Source organism: Cherax quadricarinatus, chromosome 25 (genome assembly GCF_038502225.1).
Source record: "Cherax quadricarinatus isolate ZL_2023a chromosome 25, ASM3850222v1, whole genome shotgun sequence".
Taxonomy (NCBI): domain Eukaryota; kingdom Metazoa; phylum Arthropoda; class Malacostraca; order Decapoda; family Parastacidae; genus Cherax; species Cherax quadricarinatus.
In genome coordinates this window covers 37,050,289-37,067,050 of record NC_091316.1, presented here as the reverse complement: position 1 = coordinate 37,067,050, position 16,762 = coordinate 37,050,289, and the positions used below count along the sequence as shown (strand labels likewise).

General features: G+C 39.1%; 1 protein-coding gene across 1 annotated transcript in view; it reads left to right on the top strand.

The window, feature by feature from the left end:
• LOC128689900 (nephrin-like) overlaps positions 1–16,762 on the top strand; it is a 919,379-nt gene that overhangs the window by 569,923 nt on the left and 332,694 nt on the right. Inside the window, exon 4 of the mRNA XM_070088696.1 lies at positions 13,539–13,649. Coding sequence (XP_069944797.1) covers positions 13,539–13,649 — 111 coding nt within the window. The remainder of the gene's footprint in view (positions 1–13,538; positions 13,650–16,762) is intronic.

The window sequence follows — 16,762 nt, the reverse complement described above, 5'->3', positions numbered from 1 at the left end:
TAAATGCATCTTGACAAGTTGGAGTCCCTTTGAAGGGACTTGTTATCTTGTAGAAGTGGATAATTTTTTAAGCTTTAACTTTCGCAAATTTTAGTGCTGCTTAGCTACTACCTACTTCATGACTTAAAAAGTAAGAGTAACAGTAACAGTCACCCACACCATCGTATGTCCTTGGGTAGCGAGTACAACATCCAGTTCCGCTAGATGCGCTACTCTTAAGGATAGTATGGTCCAGTAGATTAAGACGTCATGAGTTTTCGCCCACCATGAGGCAAGGGTTCGAGTCCTTGGCTAGTCACAGTGTTGTTATTGACATTATATATATATATATATATATATATATATATATATATATATATATATATATATATATATATATATATATATATATATATATATATATATATATGTATATATATATGTCGTGCCGAATATGTAAAACTGGTCAATTAGCAAGAACTCATCTAAAATTAAGTCCTTTCTAAAATTTTCTCTTATACGTTTAAAGATATATTTTTTTCATTAATGTTAATGTAATTTTTTTTAATTTTGCACCAAAAGGAACTTAGAAAACTTACCTAACCTTACTGTAACAAGAACAATTTATTTTAGCCTAACCCATCTATATATATTTTAGATTTGTTTACAGTAATTTAATACTAAACAAACACAGTGAAATATATTTTTTTCGTTAGGTTCAGAATGACTTTGGCGAAATTATTGCATACACAAATTTTCACTTGTCCTATATGGCAAGATGAGCGTTGCTATTTAAGCCAAGATCGCAAGTTCTGCCTATTCGGCACGACATATATATATATATATATATATATATATATATATATATATATATATATATATATATATATATATATATATATATATATATATGTCGTGCCGAATATGTAAAACTGGTCATTTAGCAAGAACTCATTTAAAATTAAGTCCGTTCTAAAATTTTCTTTTATACGTTTTAAAATATATTTTTTTCATTAATGTTAATGTAAAATTTTTTAATTTTGCACCAAAAGAATCTTAGAAAACTTACCTAACCTTATTATAACAAGAACAATTTATTTTAGCCTAACCCAACTAAATATATTTTAGATTTGTTTACAGTAATTTAATACTAAACAAACACAGTGAAATATATTTTTTTCGTTAGGTTCAAAATGATTTTGGCGAAATTATTGCATACACAAATTTTCACTTGTCCTATATGGCAAGATGAACGTTGCTATTTAAGCCAAGATTGCAAATTCTGCCTCTTCGACACGACGTATATATATATATATATATATATATATATATATATATATATATATATATATATATATATATATATATATATATATATATATATATATATATATATATGGGAATGTATGAGAGTATAGTTTTACCAACGCTCTTATATGGGTGTGAAGCATGGGTGATGAATGTTGCAGCGAGGAGAAGGCTGGAGGCAGTGGAGATGTCATGTCTGAGGGCAATGTGTGGTGTGAATATAATGCAGAGAATTCGTAGTTTGGAAGTTAGGAGGAGGTGTGGGATTACCAAAACTGTTGTCCAGAGGGCTGAGGAAGGGTTGTTGAGGTGGTTCGGACATGTAGAGAGAATGGAGCGAAGCAGAATGACTTCAAGAGTGTATCAGTCTGTAGTGGAAGGAAGGCGGGGTAGGGGTCGGCCTAGGAAAGGTTGGAGAGAGGGGGTAAAGGAGGTTTTGTGTGCGAGGGGCTTGGACTTCCAGCAGGCATGCATGAGCGTGTTTGATAGGAGTGAATGGAGACAAATGGTTTTTAATACTTGACGTGCTGTTGGAGTGTGAGCAAAGTAACATTTATGAAGGGGTTCAGGGAAACCGGCAGGCCGGACTTGAGTCCTGGAGATGGGAAGTACAGTGCCTGCACTCTGAAGGAGGGGTGTTAATGTTGCAGTTTAAAAACTGTAGTGTAAAGCACCCTTCTGGCAAGACAGTGATGGAGTGAATGATGGTGAAAGTTTTTCTTTTCCGGGCCACCCTGCCTTGGTGGGAATCGGCCAGTGTGATAATAAATAAAAAAATATATATATATATACATATATATATTTTTTTTTTCAACAAGTCGGCTGTCTTCCACCGAGGCAGGGTGACCCAAAAAAGAAAGAAAATCCCCAAAAAGAAAATACTTTCATCATCATTCAACACTTTCACCACACTCACACATTATCACTGCTTTTGCAGAGGTGCTCAGAATACAACAGCTTAGAAGCATATACGTATAAAGATACACAACATATCCCTCCAAACTGCCAATATCCCAAACCCCTCCTTTAAAGTGCAGGCATTGTACTTCCCATTTCCAGGACTCAAGTCCGACTATATGAAAATAACCGGTTTCCCTGAATCCCTTCACTAAATATTACCCTGCTCACACTCCAACAGATCGTCAGGTCCCAAGTATCATTCGTCTCCATTCACTCCTATCTAACACGCTCATGCACTCTTGCTGGAAGTCCAAGCCCCTAGCCCACAAAACCTCCTTTACCCCCTCTTTCCAACCCTTTCGAGGACGACCCCTACCCCTCCTTCCTTCCCCTATAGATTTATATGCTTTCCATGTCATTCTACTTTGATCCATTCTCTCTAAATGACCAAACCACCTCAACAACCCCTCTTCTGCCCTCTGACTAATGCTTTTATTAACTCCACACCTTCTCCTAATTTCCACACTCCGAATTTTCTGCATAATATTTACACCACACATTGCCCTTAGACAGGACATCTCCACTGCCTCCAACCGTCTCCTCGCTGCTGCATTTACCACCCAAGCTTCACATCCATATAAGAGTGTTGGTACTACTATACTTTCATACATTCCCTTCTTTGCCTCCATAGATAACGTTTTTTGACTCCACATATACATCAACGCACCACTCACCTTTTTTCCCTCATCAATTCTATGATTAACCTCATCCTTCATAAATCCATCCGCCGACACGTCAACTCCCAAGTATCTGAAAACATTCACTTCTTCCATACTCCTCCTCCCCAATTTGACATCCAATTTTTCTTTATCTAAATTATTTGATACCCTCATCACCTTACTCTTTTCTATGTTCACTTTCAACTTTCTACCTTTACACACATTCTCAAACTCATCCACTAACCTTTGCAATTTTTCTTTAGAATCTCCCAGAAGCACAGTATCATCAGCAAAAAGTAACTGTGTCAATTCCCATTCTGAATTTGATTCCCCATAATTTAATCCCACCCCTCTCCCGAACACCCTAGCATTTACTTCTTTTACAACCTCATCTATAAATATATTAAACAACCATGGTGACATTACACATCCCTGTCTAAGACCTACTTTTACCGGGAAGTAGTCTCCCTCTCTTCTACACACCCTAACCTGAGCCTCACTATCCTCATAAAAGCTCTTTACAGCATTTAGTAACTTACCACCTATTCCATATACTTGCAACATCTGCCACATTGCTCCTCTATCCACTCTATCATATGCCTTTTCTAAATCCATAAATGCAATAAAAACTTCCCTACGTTTATCTAAATACTGTTCACATATATGCTTCAATGTAAACACTTGATCTACACATCCCCTACCCACTCTGAAACCTCCTTGCTCATCCGCAATCCTACATTCTGTCTTACCTCTAATTCTTTCAATTATAACCCTACCGTACACTTTTCCTGGTATACTCAGTAAACTTATTCCTCTATAATTTTTACAATCTCTTTTGTCCCCTTTCCCTTTAAATAAAGGGACTATACATGCTCTCTGCCAATCCCTAGGTACCTTCCCCTCTTTTATACATTTATTAAACAAAAGTACCAACCACTCCAACACTATATCCCCCCCCCCTGTTTTTAACATTTCTGTCATGATCCCATCAGTTCCAGCTGCTTTACCCCCTTTCATTCTACGTAATGCCTCACGTACCTCCACCACACTTACATTCTGCTCTTCTTCACTCCTAAAAGATGGTATACCTCCCTGACCAGTGCATGAAATTACCGCCTCCCTTTCTTCCTCAACATTTAAAAGTTCCTCAAAATGTTCTCGCCATCTACCTAATACCTCCCTCTCCCCATCTACTAACTCCCCTACTCTGTTTTTAACTGACAAATCCATACTTTCCCTAGGCTTTCTTAACTTGTTTAACTCACTCCAAATTTTTTCTTATTTTCATTAAAATTTCTTGACAGTGCCTCTCCCACTCTTTCATCTGCTCTCCTTTTGCACTCTCTCACCACTCTCTTCATATATATATATATATATATATATATATATATATATATATATATATATATATATATATATATATATATATATATATATATATATATATATATATATATACATATACTAAACAACCACAGGAGAGAAGAATGATACCTCTAGGCCTTTCGTGCTGCAATCAACACATCATCAGGAGCTTGCCAAATTGCAGGAAAGAGGAAGGTGTCCAGCAAATAACGTTCTCAGAGAACCGCCTTTACTGAACAAGTGGAATTGATCAATAACAACACTGCTCTAGCCAAGGAGTCGAACCCATGCTGTTTTGGCCTGCCTCACGGTGAGAGAAAACATATGACGCTTTAGACCACATCTAGCTTGGCTGGATGCACCATTGTTAAGAACTGTGTGGTCTAGGGGTCTAAAGCGTCATGTGTTTTCTCTCACCATGAGGCGGGCCAAAACAGAATGGGTTCGACTCCTTGGCTAGTGCAGTGTTGTTACTGATATATATATCTCACATCTCATGTACTGTATATGCCATCTTTATATCAACAATGTATCTCTTAAACCTTTTGTACCATATTATGTAATAAAATATACCTATTGGTAAAAAAGAATGAAAAGATGGGGTGGTAGGGGAAGTGGAATATTCAAACAGCTTCAGGAAAAAATCCAAATATTCTTCCTTGAAGCCTTTTTATCCATTTCTCCGAGGCTATGGGTCCAACAGTTTACACCAGAGGTGGACCCCATATATATATATATATATATATATATATATATATATATATATATATATATATATATATATATATATATATATATATATATATATATATATATATATATATATATATATATATATATATATATATATATATATATATTTATATATATATGTCGTGCCGAATAGGCAGAACTTGCGATCTTGGCTTAAATAGCAACGCTCATCTTGCCATATATGACAAGTGAAAATTTGTGTATGCAATAATTTCGCCAAAATCATTCTGAACCTAACGAAAAAAATATATTTCACTGTGTTTGTTTAGTATTAAATTATTGTAAACCAATCTAAAATATATTTAGTTGGGTTAGGCTAAAATAAATTGTTCTTGTTATAATAAGGTTATGTAAATTTTCTAACTTCCTTTTGGTGCAAAATTAAAATTTTTTACATTAACATTAAACAAAAAATATATCTTTAAAACGTATAAGAGAAAATTTTAGAAAGGAGTTAATTTTAAATGAGTTCTTGCTAATTGACCAGTTTTACATATTCGGCACGACATATATATATATATATATATATATATATATATATATATATATATATATATATATATATATATATATATATATATATATATATATATATATATATATATATATATATATATATATATATATATAATGGAAGTCAAAAGCGTCCTGATGGAGCCACTATGCTACCCTGGAAGGATGGAAAGCAGATTGCCTGGGACTACACATGTGCTGCCACATTGGCAGACACCTACTTGCCATACTCCGTAGTGGAAGGGGGTGGAGCTGCCAGCCACAGGGAGACCAAGAAGATTCGCAAATATGAAGACCTAATAGGTTCTCCCTGAAGCTGTTTGAGAATTTTCTCCTACCACCCCCTATATTTAATTAATATATATTTTATTTAAAGACAAAATACATTGGCCAAACATTCACAAAAATACAACAGAAAGTAAAACAACATAGGTAACTCAGAGCTACATCTCGAATACTTCGTCCAGCTCCCCTGCGGTGGGCCGCGTGCCCAGAATGCTGCAGGCATTTCCTCTCTGGATCGCAACACTGAGTCTCTGAAAGAGGAAGCTGGTCGCCCTGTGGTCCTTGGTTTCTATAATGAGCTTTTCACCCAGCTCTTTGAGGAACTTTAGAGCACACTTGCCCCATGCTCCAAGGGTCTCCTACCCTATTGGAATGAAGTTATAGCAAGGGGGAAGGTCTTCATACTTTCGGATCTTCTGGGTCTCCCTGTGGCTGGCAGCTCCACCCCCTTCCACTACGGAGTATGGCAAGTAGGTGTCTGCCAATGTGGCAGCACAGGTGTAGTCCCAGGCAATCTGCTTTCCATCCTTCCAGGGTAGCATAGTGGCTCCATCAGGACGCTTTTGACTTCCATCAGACCTCTGCACTTGGGGTTCCCGTTGAGCTGGGCAACGGGCTGTGGCGAGGCTTCTCTTTATTATATCATTGACCTCCTCATGTCTGGCATACTTCCCTTCTGCTGTGTGACACACGAGACCATGAAGTCCGAATATATATATATATATATATATATATATATATATATATATATATATATATATATATGTATATATATATATATGTATATATATATATATATATGTATGTATATATATATATATATATATATATATATATATATGTCGTGCCGAATATGTAAAACTGATCAATTAGCAAGAACTCATTTAAAATTAAGTCCTTTCTGAAATTTTCTCTTATACGTTTAAAGATATATTTTTTTTCATTAATGTTAATGTAAAAATTTTTAATTTTCCACCAAAAGAATCTTAGAAAACTTACCTAACCTTATTATAACAAGAGCAATTTATTTTAGCCTAACCCAACTAAATATATTTTAAATACGTTTTCAATAATTTATTACTAAACAAACACAGTGAAATATATTTTTTTCGTTAGGTTCAGAATGATTTTGGCGAAATTATTGCATACACAAATTTTCACTTGTCCTATATGGCAAGATGAGCGTTGCTATTTAAGCCAAGATCGCAAGTTCTGCCTATTCTGCACGACATATATATATATATATATATATATATATATATATATTTATATATATATATTTATATTTATATATATATATTTATATATATATATATATTTATATATATATATATATTTATATATATATATATATATATATATATATATATATATATATATATTAAAGGTAGTAAAATGAGTGCAAAACGAAAGCCTGTAATTGTTTTACATGATGGTAGGATTGCTGATGTCCATTTTTCTGTCTCATAAACATGCAAGGTTTCAGGTACGTCTTGCTACTTCTACTTACACTTAGGTCACACTACACATACATGTACAAGCATATATATACACACCCCTCTGGGTTTTCTTCTATTTTCTTACTAGTTCTTGTTCTTGTTTATTTCCTCTTATCTCCATGGGGAAGTGGAACAGAATTCTTCCTCCGTAAGCCATGCGTGTTGTAAGAGGCGACTAAAATGTCGGGAGCAAGGGTCTAGCAACCCCTTCTCCTGTATGTATTACTAAATTTCAAAGGAGAAGCTTTTGTTTTTCGTTTTGGGCCACCCCACCTCGGTGGGATACAGCCGGTGTGTTGAAAGATATATATATATATATATATATATATATATATATATATATATATATATATATATATATATATATATATATATATATATATATATATATATATATATATATATATATATATATATATGTCGTGCCTAATAGGTAAAACTCGTCAATTACCATATGGCTCCTGCCTCCACTACATCACATGCTAGACTATTCCACTTCCTGACAGCTCTAAGACAGAAGAAATGCTTCCTAACATCCCTGTGATTCCTTTTAGTCTTCAGCTTCCAATTGTGACCCCTTGTTTCTTTGTCCCCTCTTTGGAACATCTAGTCTCTGTCCACCTTATCTATTATACGCAGTATTTTATATGTCGTTTTCATGTCTCCACTGATCCTCCTGTCGTCCAATGTCGTCAGGCCGATTTCCCTCAACCTCTCTTCGTAGGACATTTCCCTGAGCTATGGGACTAACCTTGTTGCAAACCTTTGCATTTTCTCTAATTTCTTGACGTGCTTGACCGGGTGTGGGTTCCAAACTGGTGCTGCATACTCCAGTATGGGCCTAACATGCACAGTGTACAGTGTCTTGAAGGATTCCTTACTAAGGTATCGGTACACTATTCTCAGGTTTGCCAGGCACCCATATGTTGCAGCACTTATCTGTTTGATGTGTTCTTCCGGAGACGTGCTTGGTGTTATGTTCACCCCAAGATCTTTCTCCTTGAGTAAGGTTTGTAGTCTTTATCCACCTAGCCTATACTCTATCTCTGCGGTCTTCTTTGCCCATCCCCAAACTTCATGACTTTGCATTTATCAGGGTTGAATTCGAGAAACCAGTTGCTGGACCAGGTGTCCAGTCTGTCCAGTTCTCTTTGAAGTCCTGCCTGATCCTCATCTGATTTAATTCTCCTCATTAACTTTGCATCATCTGCAAACATGGACACTTCTGAGTCCATCCCTTCCATCATGTCATTCACATATTCCAAAAATAGCACTGGTTCTAGGACTGACCCCTATGGGACCCCAATCGTCACAGGAGCCCACTGTGATACCTCATCATATACCATTACTCGTTGTTGCCTCCCTGTCAGGTATTCTCTGATCCATTGCAGTGCCCTTCCTGTTTTACACGATTGATCCTCTAGCTTTTGCACTAATCTATTGTGAGGAACTGTGTCGAGGGCCTTCCTGCAGTCCAGAAAATGCAATCAACACACCCCTCTCTCTCGTGTCTTACTTCTGTTACTTTGTCATAAAACTCCAGAAGGTTTGTGACACAGGATTTGCCTTCCATCAATCTGTGCTGGCTGTCGTTTATAATTTTGTTCCGTTCCAGGTGCTCCACCACTCTCCTTCTGATAATCTTCTCCATGACTTTGCATACTATACACGTCAGTGACACTGATCTGTAGTTTAGTGCCTCTTTTAGTGTCTGCCTTCTTAAAAATGGGGACTACTTATGCCGTCTTCCATACCTCGGGTAGTTGCCCAGTTTCAACGGATGTGTTGAAGATTGTGGTTAGTGGCACACAGCATCTCGGCTCCTTCTCTAAGGACCCACGGGGAGATGTTGTCCGGTCCCATCGCTTTTGAGGTATCAATTTCACTTAGCAGCTTCTGTAACCCCTACTCAGTTGTGTGTATGTCATCCAACACTTGTTGGTATATTCCCTGTTGGTGTTTCCCTCTGTGCTGTCGTCACAGAGCCCTTGCTATCTCTACCTAAAATACTTTCTTGAATCTTGTGTTGAGTTCCTCACATACCTCTTGAGCGTTTCTTGTGAGTTCCCCACCTTCTTTTCTCAGCCTGATGACCTGGTCTTTGACTGTTGTCTTCCTCCTAATGTGGCAATATAGCAGTTTCAGGAAAGACTTGGCTTTCGATGCTATGTTGTTTTCGTACTGTCGCTGGACCTCCTTCCTAATCTGTGCATATTCCTTCCTGGCTCTTTGACTAATCTCCTTTTTTCCCAGGGTTCTTTGCCTTCTGTACTTTCTCCATTCTCTAGTGCACTTAGGTTTTGCCTCACTTCACCTTCGGGTAAACCAGGGGTTCGTTCTGGTCTTCCCATTATTTCTGTTGCCCTTGGGAATAAATTTTTCCTCTGCCTCCTTGCATTTTGTTGTTACATATTCCATCATTTCGTTTATCGACTTTCCCATCAATTCTCTGTCCCACTGAACCTCCTGCAGAAATTTCCTCATACCTGTGTAGTCCCCCCTTTTATAGTGTGGCTTTTCCCATTCAACTCCTGTTATCCTCTCCAACTGTAGCTCTAAGTATGCAAAGTACAGAACCACGTGATCACTAGCTCCAAGGGGCCTCTCACATGTGATGTCGTCAATGTCTGAACTGCTCAGGGTTCATCCTCCTCTCTCTCTCCGGTAGTGTCCTTAACATGTTGATGCATGAGGTTTCCCAGTACCACATCCATCATCTTGGCTGTCCATGTTTCGGGACCCCCGTGTGGCTTCAGGTTTTCCCAGTCGATCTTCCTGTAGTTGAAATTGTCCACAACCAGTAACTTTGCTCTGCTTGAGTGAGCTCTTCGTGCCAACTCAGCCAGTGTGTCCACCATTGCTCTTTTACTCTCTTCATATTCCTTTCTTGGCCTCCTGCAGTTCTGTGGTGGATTATACATCACTGCACTGTATGTGTGTGTGTGTGTGTGTGTGTGTGTGTGTGTGTGTGTGTGTGTGTGTGTGTGTGTGTGTGTGTGTGTGTGTGTGTGTGTGTGTGTGTGTGTGTGTCTGTTTGTGTGTGTGTGTGTGTGTGTGTGTGTGTGTGCGTGTGCGTGTGTGTACTCACCTAATTGTACTCACCTAATTGTGGTTGCAGGGGTCGAGACTCAGCTCCTGGTCCCTGCCTCTTCATTGACCACTACTAGGTCCTCCCTCTCCCTGATCCATGAGCTTTATCATACCTCGTCTTAAAACTATGTATAGTTCCTGCCTCCACTACATCGCTTGCCAGACTATTCCACTTCCTAACTACTCTATTACTGAAGAAATACTTCCTAACATCCCTTTGACTCATCTGAGTCTTCAGCTTCCAATTTTGACCCCTTGTTTCTGTGTCCCATCTCTGGAAAATCCTGTCTATGTCCACCTTGTCTATTCCACGCAATATTTTGTATGTCGTTATCATGTCTTCCCTGACCCTCCTGTCCTCCAGTGTTGTCAGACCGATTTCCCTTAACCTTTCTTCATAGGACATTCCCCTTAGCTCTGGAACTAGCCTTGTTGCAAACCTTTGCACTTTCTATAATTTCTTGACGTGTTTGACTAGGTGTGGGTTCCAAACTGGTGCTGCGTACTCCAGTATGGACATGACGTACACAGTGTATAAAATCTTGAACGATTCCTTACAGAGGTACCGGAACACTATTCTCAGGTTTGCCAAGCGCCCATATGCCGCAGCAGTTATCTGGTTAATGTGTGCTTCTGGCGATGTACTTGGTATTATACTCACTCCTAGGTCTTTCTCCTTGAGTGAGGTTCGCAGCCTTTGGCCTCCTAGCCTATACTCTGTCTGCGGTCTTTTTTTGCCCTCCTCCGATCTTCATGACTTTGCATTTGGCGGGGTTAAATTCTAGGAGCCACTTTCTGGACCACATATCCAGCCTGTCCAGGTCTCTTTGTAGACCTGTCTGGTCCGCGTCTGATTTGATTCTCCTCATTAACTTCACCAAGAATAGCACTTGTCCCAGGACTGACCCTTGTGGGACCCCGCTCGTCACCGGCTCCCACTGTGCGTGTGTGTGTGTGTGTGTGTGTGTGTGTGTGTGTGTGTGTGTGTGTGTGTGTGTGTGTGTGTGTGTGTGTGTGTGTGTGTGTGTGTGTGTGTGTGTGTGAAAACCATACACTACCCCTATGCATATTATTTTCGAGTAATCCACATGTAACAACTCAGAAGCGGACCTGATACAAGGAGAATATAATCAGTGGGAAAACTTAGATGAAAGTCAATAAACTGAAGGTGATTAGCAAGGTAAAATACAAAGTGGTGAGTTTGAGTGTGCACTTGCATTGAGTAGCGAAACTGAGACGTAAAGGGTTGATTTACGAGTTTAGTTTGAGAGTGTACAGAGACAGTTTCTGGGTAGCAGAGGATGGATCCATGTGGGAAGAGGATTGAGCGGTGGAATGATCAGCATAAACGATGATAAGGGAGAAAAAAGTTAGCAGATGAGAGATTTTACATTAATGGGGTGATACACATATTATGGTGTATAGGGAAAGAAAAAGAGAAATTAATAGAGTGTAAGAGAGTGCAAAAGGTGAGTGAGGCTTTATCAACAAACAGTGCTGAGAAAATGAAAATGTATCGGAGCAGGACAAATTAGTTGAGAAATCCTGGGGGGAGAAATAGATTTTGTAGGTAAAAACAAATGTGATGAATCATTGATAGGTAGTGGTAGTACTAATAAAATTGAGGGAATATTTTACGAAGCTGCCCAATAGGCAGAGAAGTAAAGGAACTTGTAGAAGTAAGGAAGAGCCAGAAGTGAGTGTTTGGAAGGTATGTGAGCCACTGGTAAAAATGACTGGGAATAAAGCAGCTGAGAGTGATAGGAACGAGAGAGAAATGTTAATGCAGGTGGGGGAGATAATACCTATTGATTGGCAGAGGACATGCATAACTCCTCTTTTACGAGACAAAATGGGACAAAAGAGAGAGAAAGAGGGTTAGATTTATAGAGGTAAAATCTATTGAGTATACCAAGAATTGCGTATGGCAGAAATATTATTGTAAGAATTATGGGTATGGCAGAAAGTAAGACTGTAGATAGAGGAAGAGGGTTTAGGAAGATTAGGGGGATGTAGAGACCATATGTTAACAATGATGGTTTACGTGAACTGAACATAAAGGATGGACCATTTTATTGGATTTATGAATTTAGAAAAGTGAAATGATAGGATGGATAGATCAGGAATGGTGCATATATTGTAAGTGTATTGAAGAGGAAGTAACTAAAGTAGGAAAGAACTCTTATACAGATAATGAATCTCAGATTAAAGTATGCACCAGAGAGAGAGAGACAGAGAGACAGAGACAGATACAGAGAGTGACAGAAAGGGAATTTTTGAGAAAACTTGGGTCTTAGACAGGGATGTGTCATGTTATCATTGATGTTTATTATAAATATAGATAAGAGTCTCAACAAAATGAGTGCTTGATTTTATGGGGTTAAAAGATAAATATTATATAAACTGGGAGTTGACACAATTGCCCTTTGTTGATGACACAGTTAACTTGGGAGATTCTGAAGTGCAGTTACAAAGTTTTGTGGAATAATCAGGGAGGCCATGTGCAATACGTAAATTGAGAATAAACATAGCAAAGAACAACGTAACGATAGTAACCAAAAATTTAGGTAATTAAAAACTGTATATCAGACAGCAGGGAGGGAGTAGACTTTCGGGGGAAAATTATATGAAAAAATATAAAAGAATATGGATGCTTGGGTAAAACGTGGGTTGGGATTTGAGAAATTTATGGAGACACACACAGGGAGGGTTAAAGTTAAAGGGAAGAAGGAAATATTGAGTTCAAGGGGCTTCAACATCTAACTGACTTGTGTTAAATCTGAGTGAACGTACGTTTTTTTTCTTCTTCAGCATTTGTGACGAAGTGCTAGGGACGGTACGGATACGTCTCACTACATATGTGGTCCAGGTTCACTAAGCATTAAATAAAGGCCTATTAGACGAATCGCAGTTTAGATAATTTTTACTGAAAACGTCTTTCGAAAATATGCCACACTGCTTGGAATCCGTGGATGAATATAAATTAAAAACTCTTCAGAACTGAATATCCAATAAAAATCTCTCTTCTTTTTCTCTTTTATTCTTCTGTATCACATTTTAGAAGTTTTCCTTGTTTCAGTGCTCTATAATATATGTAATAATGTCTGTCTCCCTCTTTCTTTGACAGTGCCTCCAGACAGCGTTCGAATCCTAGACATAAATGGCAACGAGAAGAGCTCTACCATTGGTCCATATGTGCTGGGCATGACTCTAACGCTCAAATGTGTTGCTACCGGAGGTAAGTCCAGTGACACACTCACACTAAGGTGTTATCAACGAACGTAGGTACGACGTTATACTTTATCAAATTTTAATAAACAAGCTGTTGTTGGAGACTTAGTACCTGTGAAGAGATTGCATCTATCGTAAGAACTGGGGCCCCTCCTGACACTGCCTGAACATAGCAAAGTTCTTTCCTGGCTGGACTGTGTTACGGTAAACACATGATTTGGCTCTACTAAATTTTCACCTTCCATTTCCTTCATGGCTTTACTTCAGTATCAAAGACCTACATCAACATCATTTTCACCCCTGTGGTAGCTGTGTTAGCTGTGGTAGCTGTGTTAGCTGTGGTAGCTGTGGTAGCTGTGGTAGCTGTGGTAGCTGTGGTAGCTGCGGTAGCTGCGGTAGCTGTGGTAGCTGTGGTAGCTGTGGTAGCTGTGGTAGCTGTGGTAGCTGTGGTAGCTGTGGTAGCTGCGGTAGCTGTGGTAGCTGTGGTAGCTGTGGTAGCTGTGGTAGCTGTGGTAGCTGTGGTAGCTGTGGTAGCTGTGGTAGCTGTGGTAGCTGTGGTAGCTGCGGTAGCTGCGGTAGCTGTGGTAGCTGTGGTAGCTGTGGTAGCTGTTGTAGCTGTGGTAGCTGTGCATCGTTGATCGCTCCCCCTTTTGCGAGTGTTGCAACTGTGGTAGCTGTGGTGGCTGTGGTAGCTGTGGTAGCTGTGGTAGCTGTGGTAGCTGTGGTAGCTGCGGTAGCTGCGGTAGCTGTGGTAGCTGTGGTAGCTGTGTTAGCTGTGGTAGCTGTGGTAGCTGTGGTAGCTGTGGTAGTTGCGGTAGCTGTGGTAGCTGTGGTAGCTGTGGTAGCTGTGGTAGCTGTGGTAGCTGCGGTAGCTGTGGATAAAAGTATATATATATATATATATATATATATATATATATATATATATATATATATATATATATATATATATATATATATATATAAACACTGATCTCTGGCTGAAGGAGACTAGAACCTACGAACCTTGGAACAAGGTATGCAGTGCTATACCAATTTCACCACACTGGACCAATACCTTGGCGTCCAGCTTGCGTTAGACTTTGATCCAAGGCAGCCAACGCAAGCTGGACGCCAAGGTATTGGTCCAGTGTGGTGAGATTGGTATAGCACTGCGTACCTTGTTCCAAGGTTCGTAGATTCGATTCTCCTTCAGCCAGAGATCAGTGTTTGTGTATATTTCGCCTGCTCTTGCGAATTCCTTGGATATATATATATATATATATATATATATATATATATATATATATATATATATATATATATATATATATATATATATATATATATATATATATATATATATATATATATATATATATATGTACGCAATAAGATCACAGAAAACAGGTGATATCCGAATATGCAAAACAACCACTGTGAAAGGATAGTGAAATTCCAAGCGCTTTCGTGACTTCTCACATTATCAAGGAACTATAAAAACAATACATGGAAGGAAGGCATATAAAGGGTCGAGTCCACACCTCACCATCACACCCACAACAAGGCAACACCTGACGCGCGACGACACCCGACTCATAAGGAGGAACACTGCAGCAGGCCCGCTGGCCCAACTAAACAGGTCCTTCACGACATCCCACTAACAAAATATTTGTCCACCCCAAGTACTCTATCCAAGAATTAATATTTATTATTTGTCCAATGTATTATTAAATTCTTCCCAAATTTCATTAATTATAAATGATTCTAATTTATATAAACCAAAGGAAATATTCATATTTTCAAAACTGCTTTTTGCTTTACAGTAGTTACCTGTACTTAGCTCTGTGAAGACTTGTCTGTGTGCCCTCTGTGAATCTGAACCAAGATGTCCTCTCTTGAGCAACTCTACCAGCAGATAAAAGAGGAGCTTAGCATTGCTGAAATGGAGATACAGCGATTAACGGAGGAGAACAAGTGGATTCGTAGTAATCCTCCTGTTGTGAGTCATCAGGTTAAGAGGGGAACCTGGTCAGTGGCTGGTCAACATGGAACCATGCTGAAGATCAAGAAGACTGTTGGAGAAGCAGAAACAACGAAGAACCAGAAGACTACTGTGGAAACTTCCAACCCATTTTCGGTGCTATCTGACGAATGTGGGTTGTCTACTGGGAGTGTCACAATGAGCACCAAGGAAGCATTTGCAGACGTGAGTAAGAACGTCACGACGAATTCCACATGTGAAGGTAAGAGCATAGTTTTAGTTGGAGACAGTCAGGTTAAGTTTATGGATATGACCTTTTGTCCTAGGGACAGGAAGAGGAGGCAGAGGGTATGTTTTCCTGGGGCTGGGATGGGGGATATTGTTAGCCGTCTGGACATCATGAAAGGTAATGGGAGCAATTCTTGACAAAGCTCCTGGAGAGCGAAAAGTTGCCACAATAAAAATGTCATATTAGTTGCACTTGTGTCCTTTTACTTTACATGTTAGAAGTGATCAAGTGTGGTGACCTGTACTTAGCTGAGTGGTGACCTGTACTTAGCTCAGTGGTGACCTGTACTTAGCTCTGTGAAGATCTGTGCAATGTGTTCTCCATGAATCTGCACGAGATGTCCTCTCTTGAGCAACTCTACCAGCAGCTAAAAGAGGAGCTTAGGGTTGCTAAGTTTGAGATACGGCAATTGACGGAGGAAAACAAGAGGATTCGAAGTAATCCTCCTGTTGTGAGTCCTCCGGTCAAGAGAGGAACCTGATCAGTGGTCGGCCAACATGGAACAAAGCTGAAAATCAGGAAGACTGTTGGAGTGGCGGGAACAACGAAGATTCAGAAGACTGCTGTGGAGACTTTCAACCCATTTTTGGTACTACCAGACGAATGTGTGTTGTCTACTGGAAATGTCGAAATGAGTACCAAGGAATCATTGGCAGAGGAGGGTGAGTCGACATCCCATGAAACCTCAACGAAGAACATCGAAAACGTCACTACAAACTCCACCAGTGAAGGTAAGAACATTATTTTGTTGGGGACAGTCAAGTGAAATTTATGGATAGGGCATTTTGTCTCAAGGACAGGAAGAGGAGGCAAAGGGTATGTTTTCCTGGGGGCTGGGATGGGGGATATTGTTAGCCGTCTGGACGAT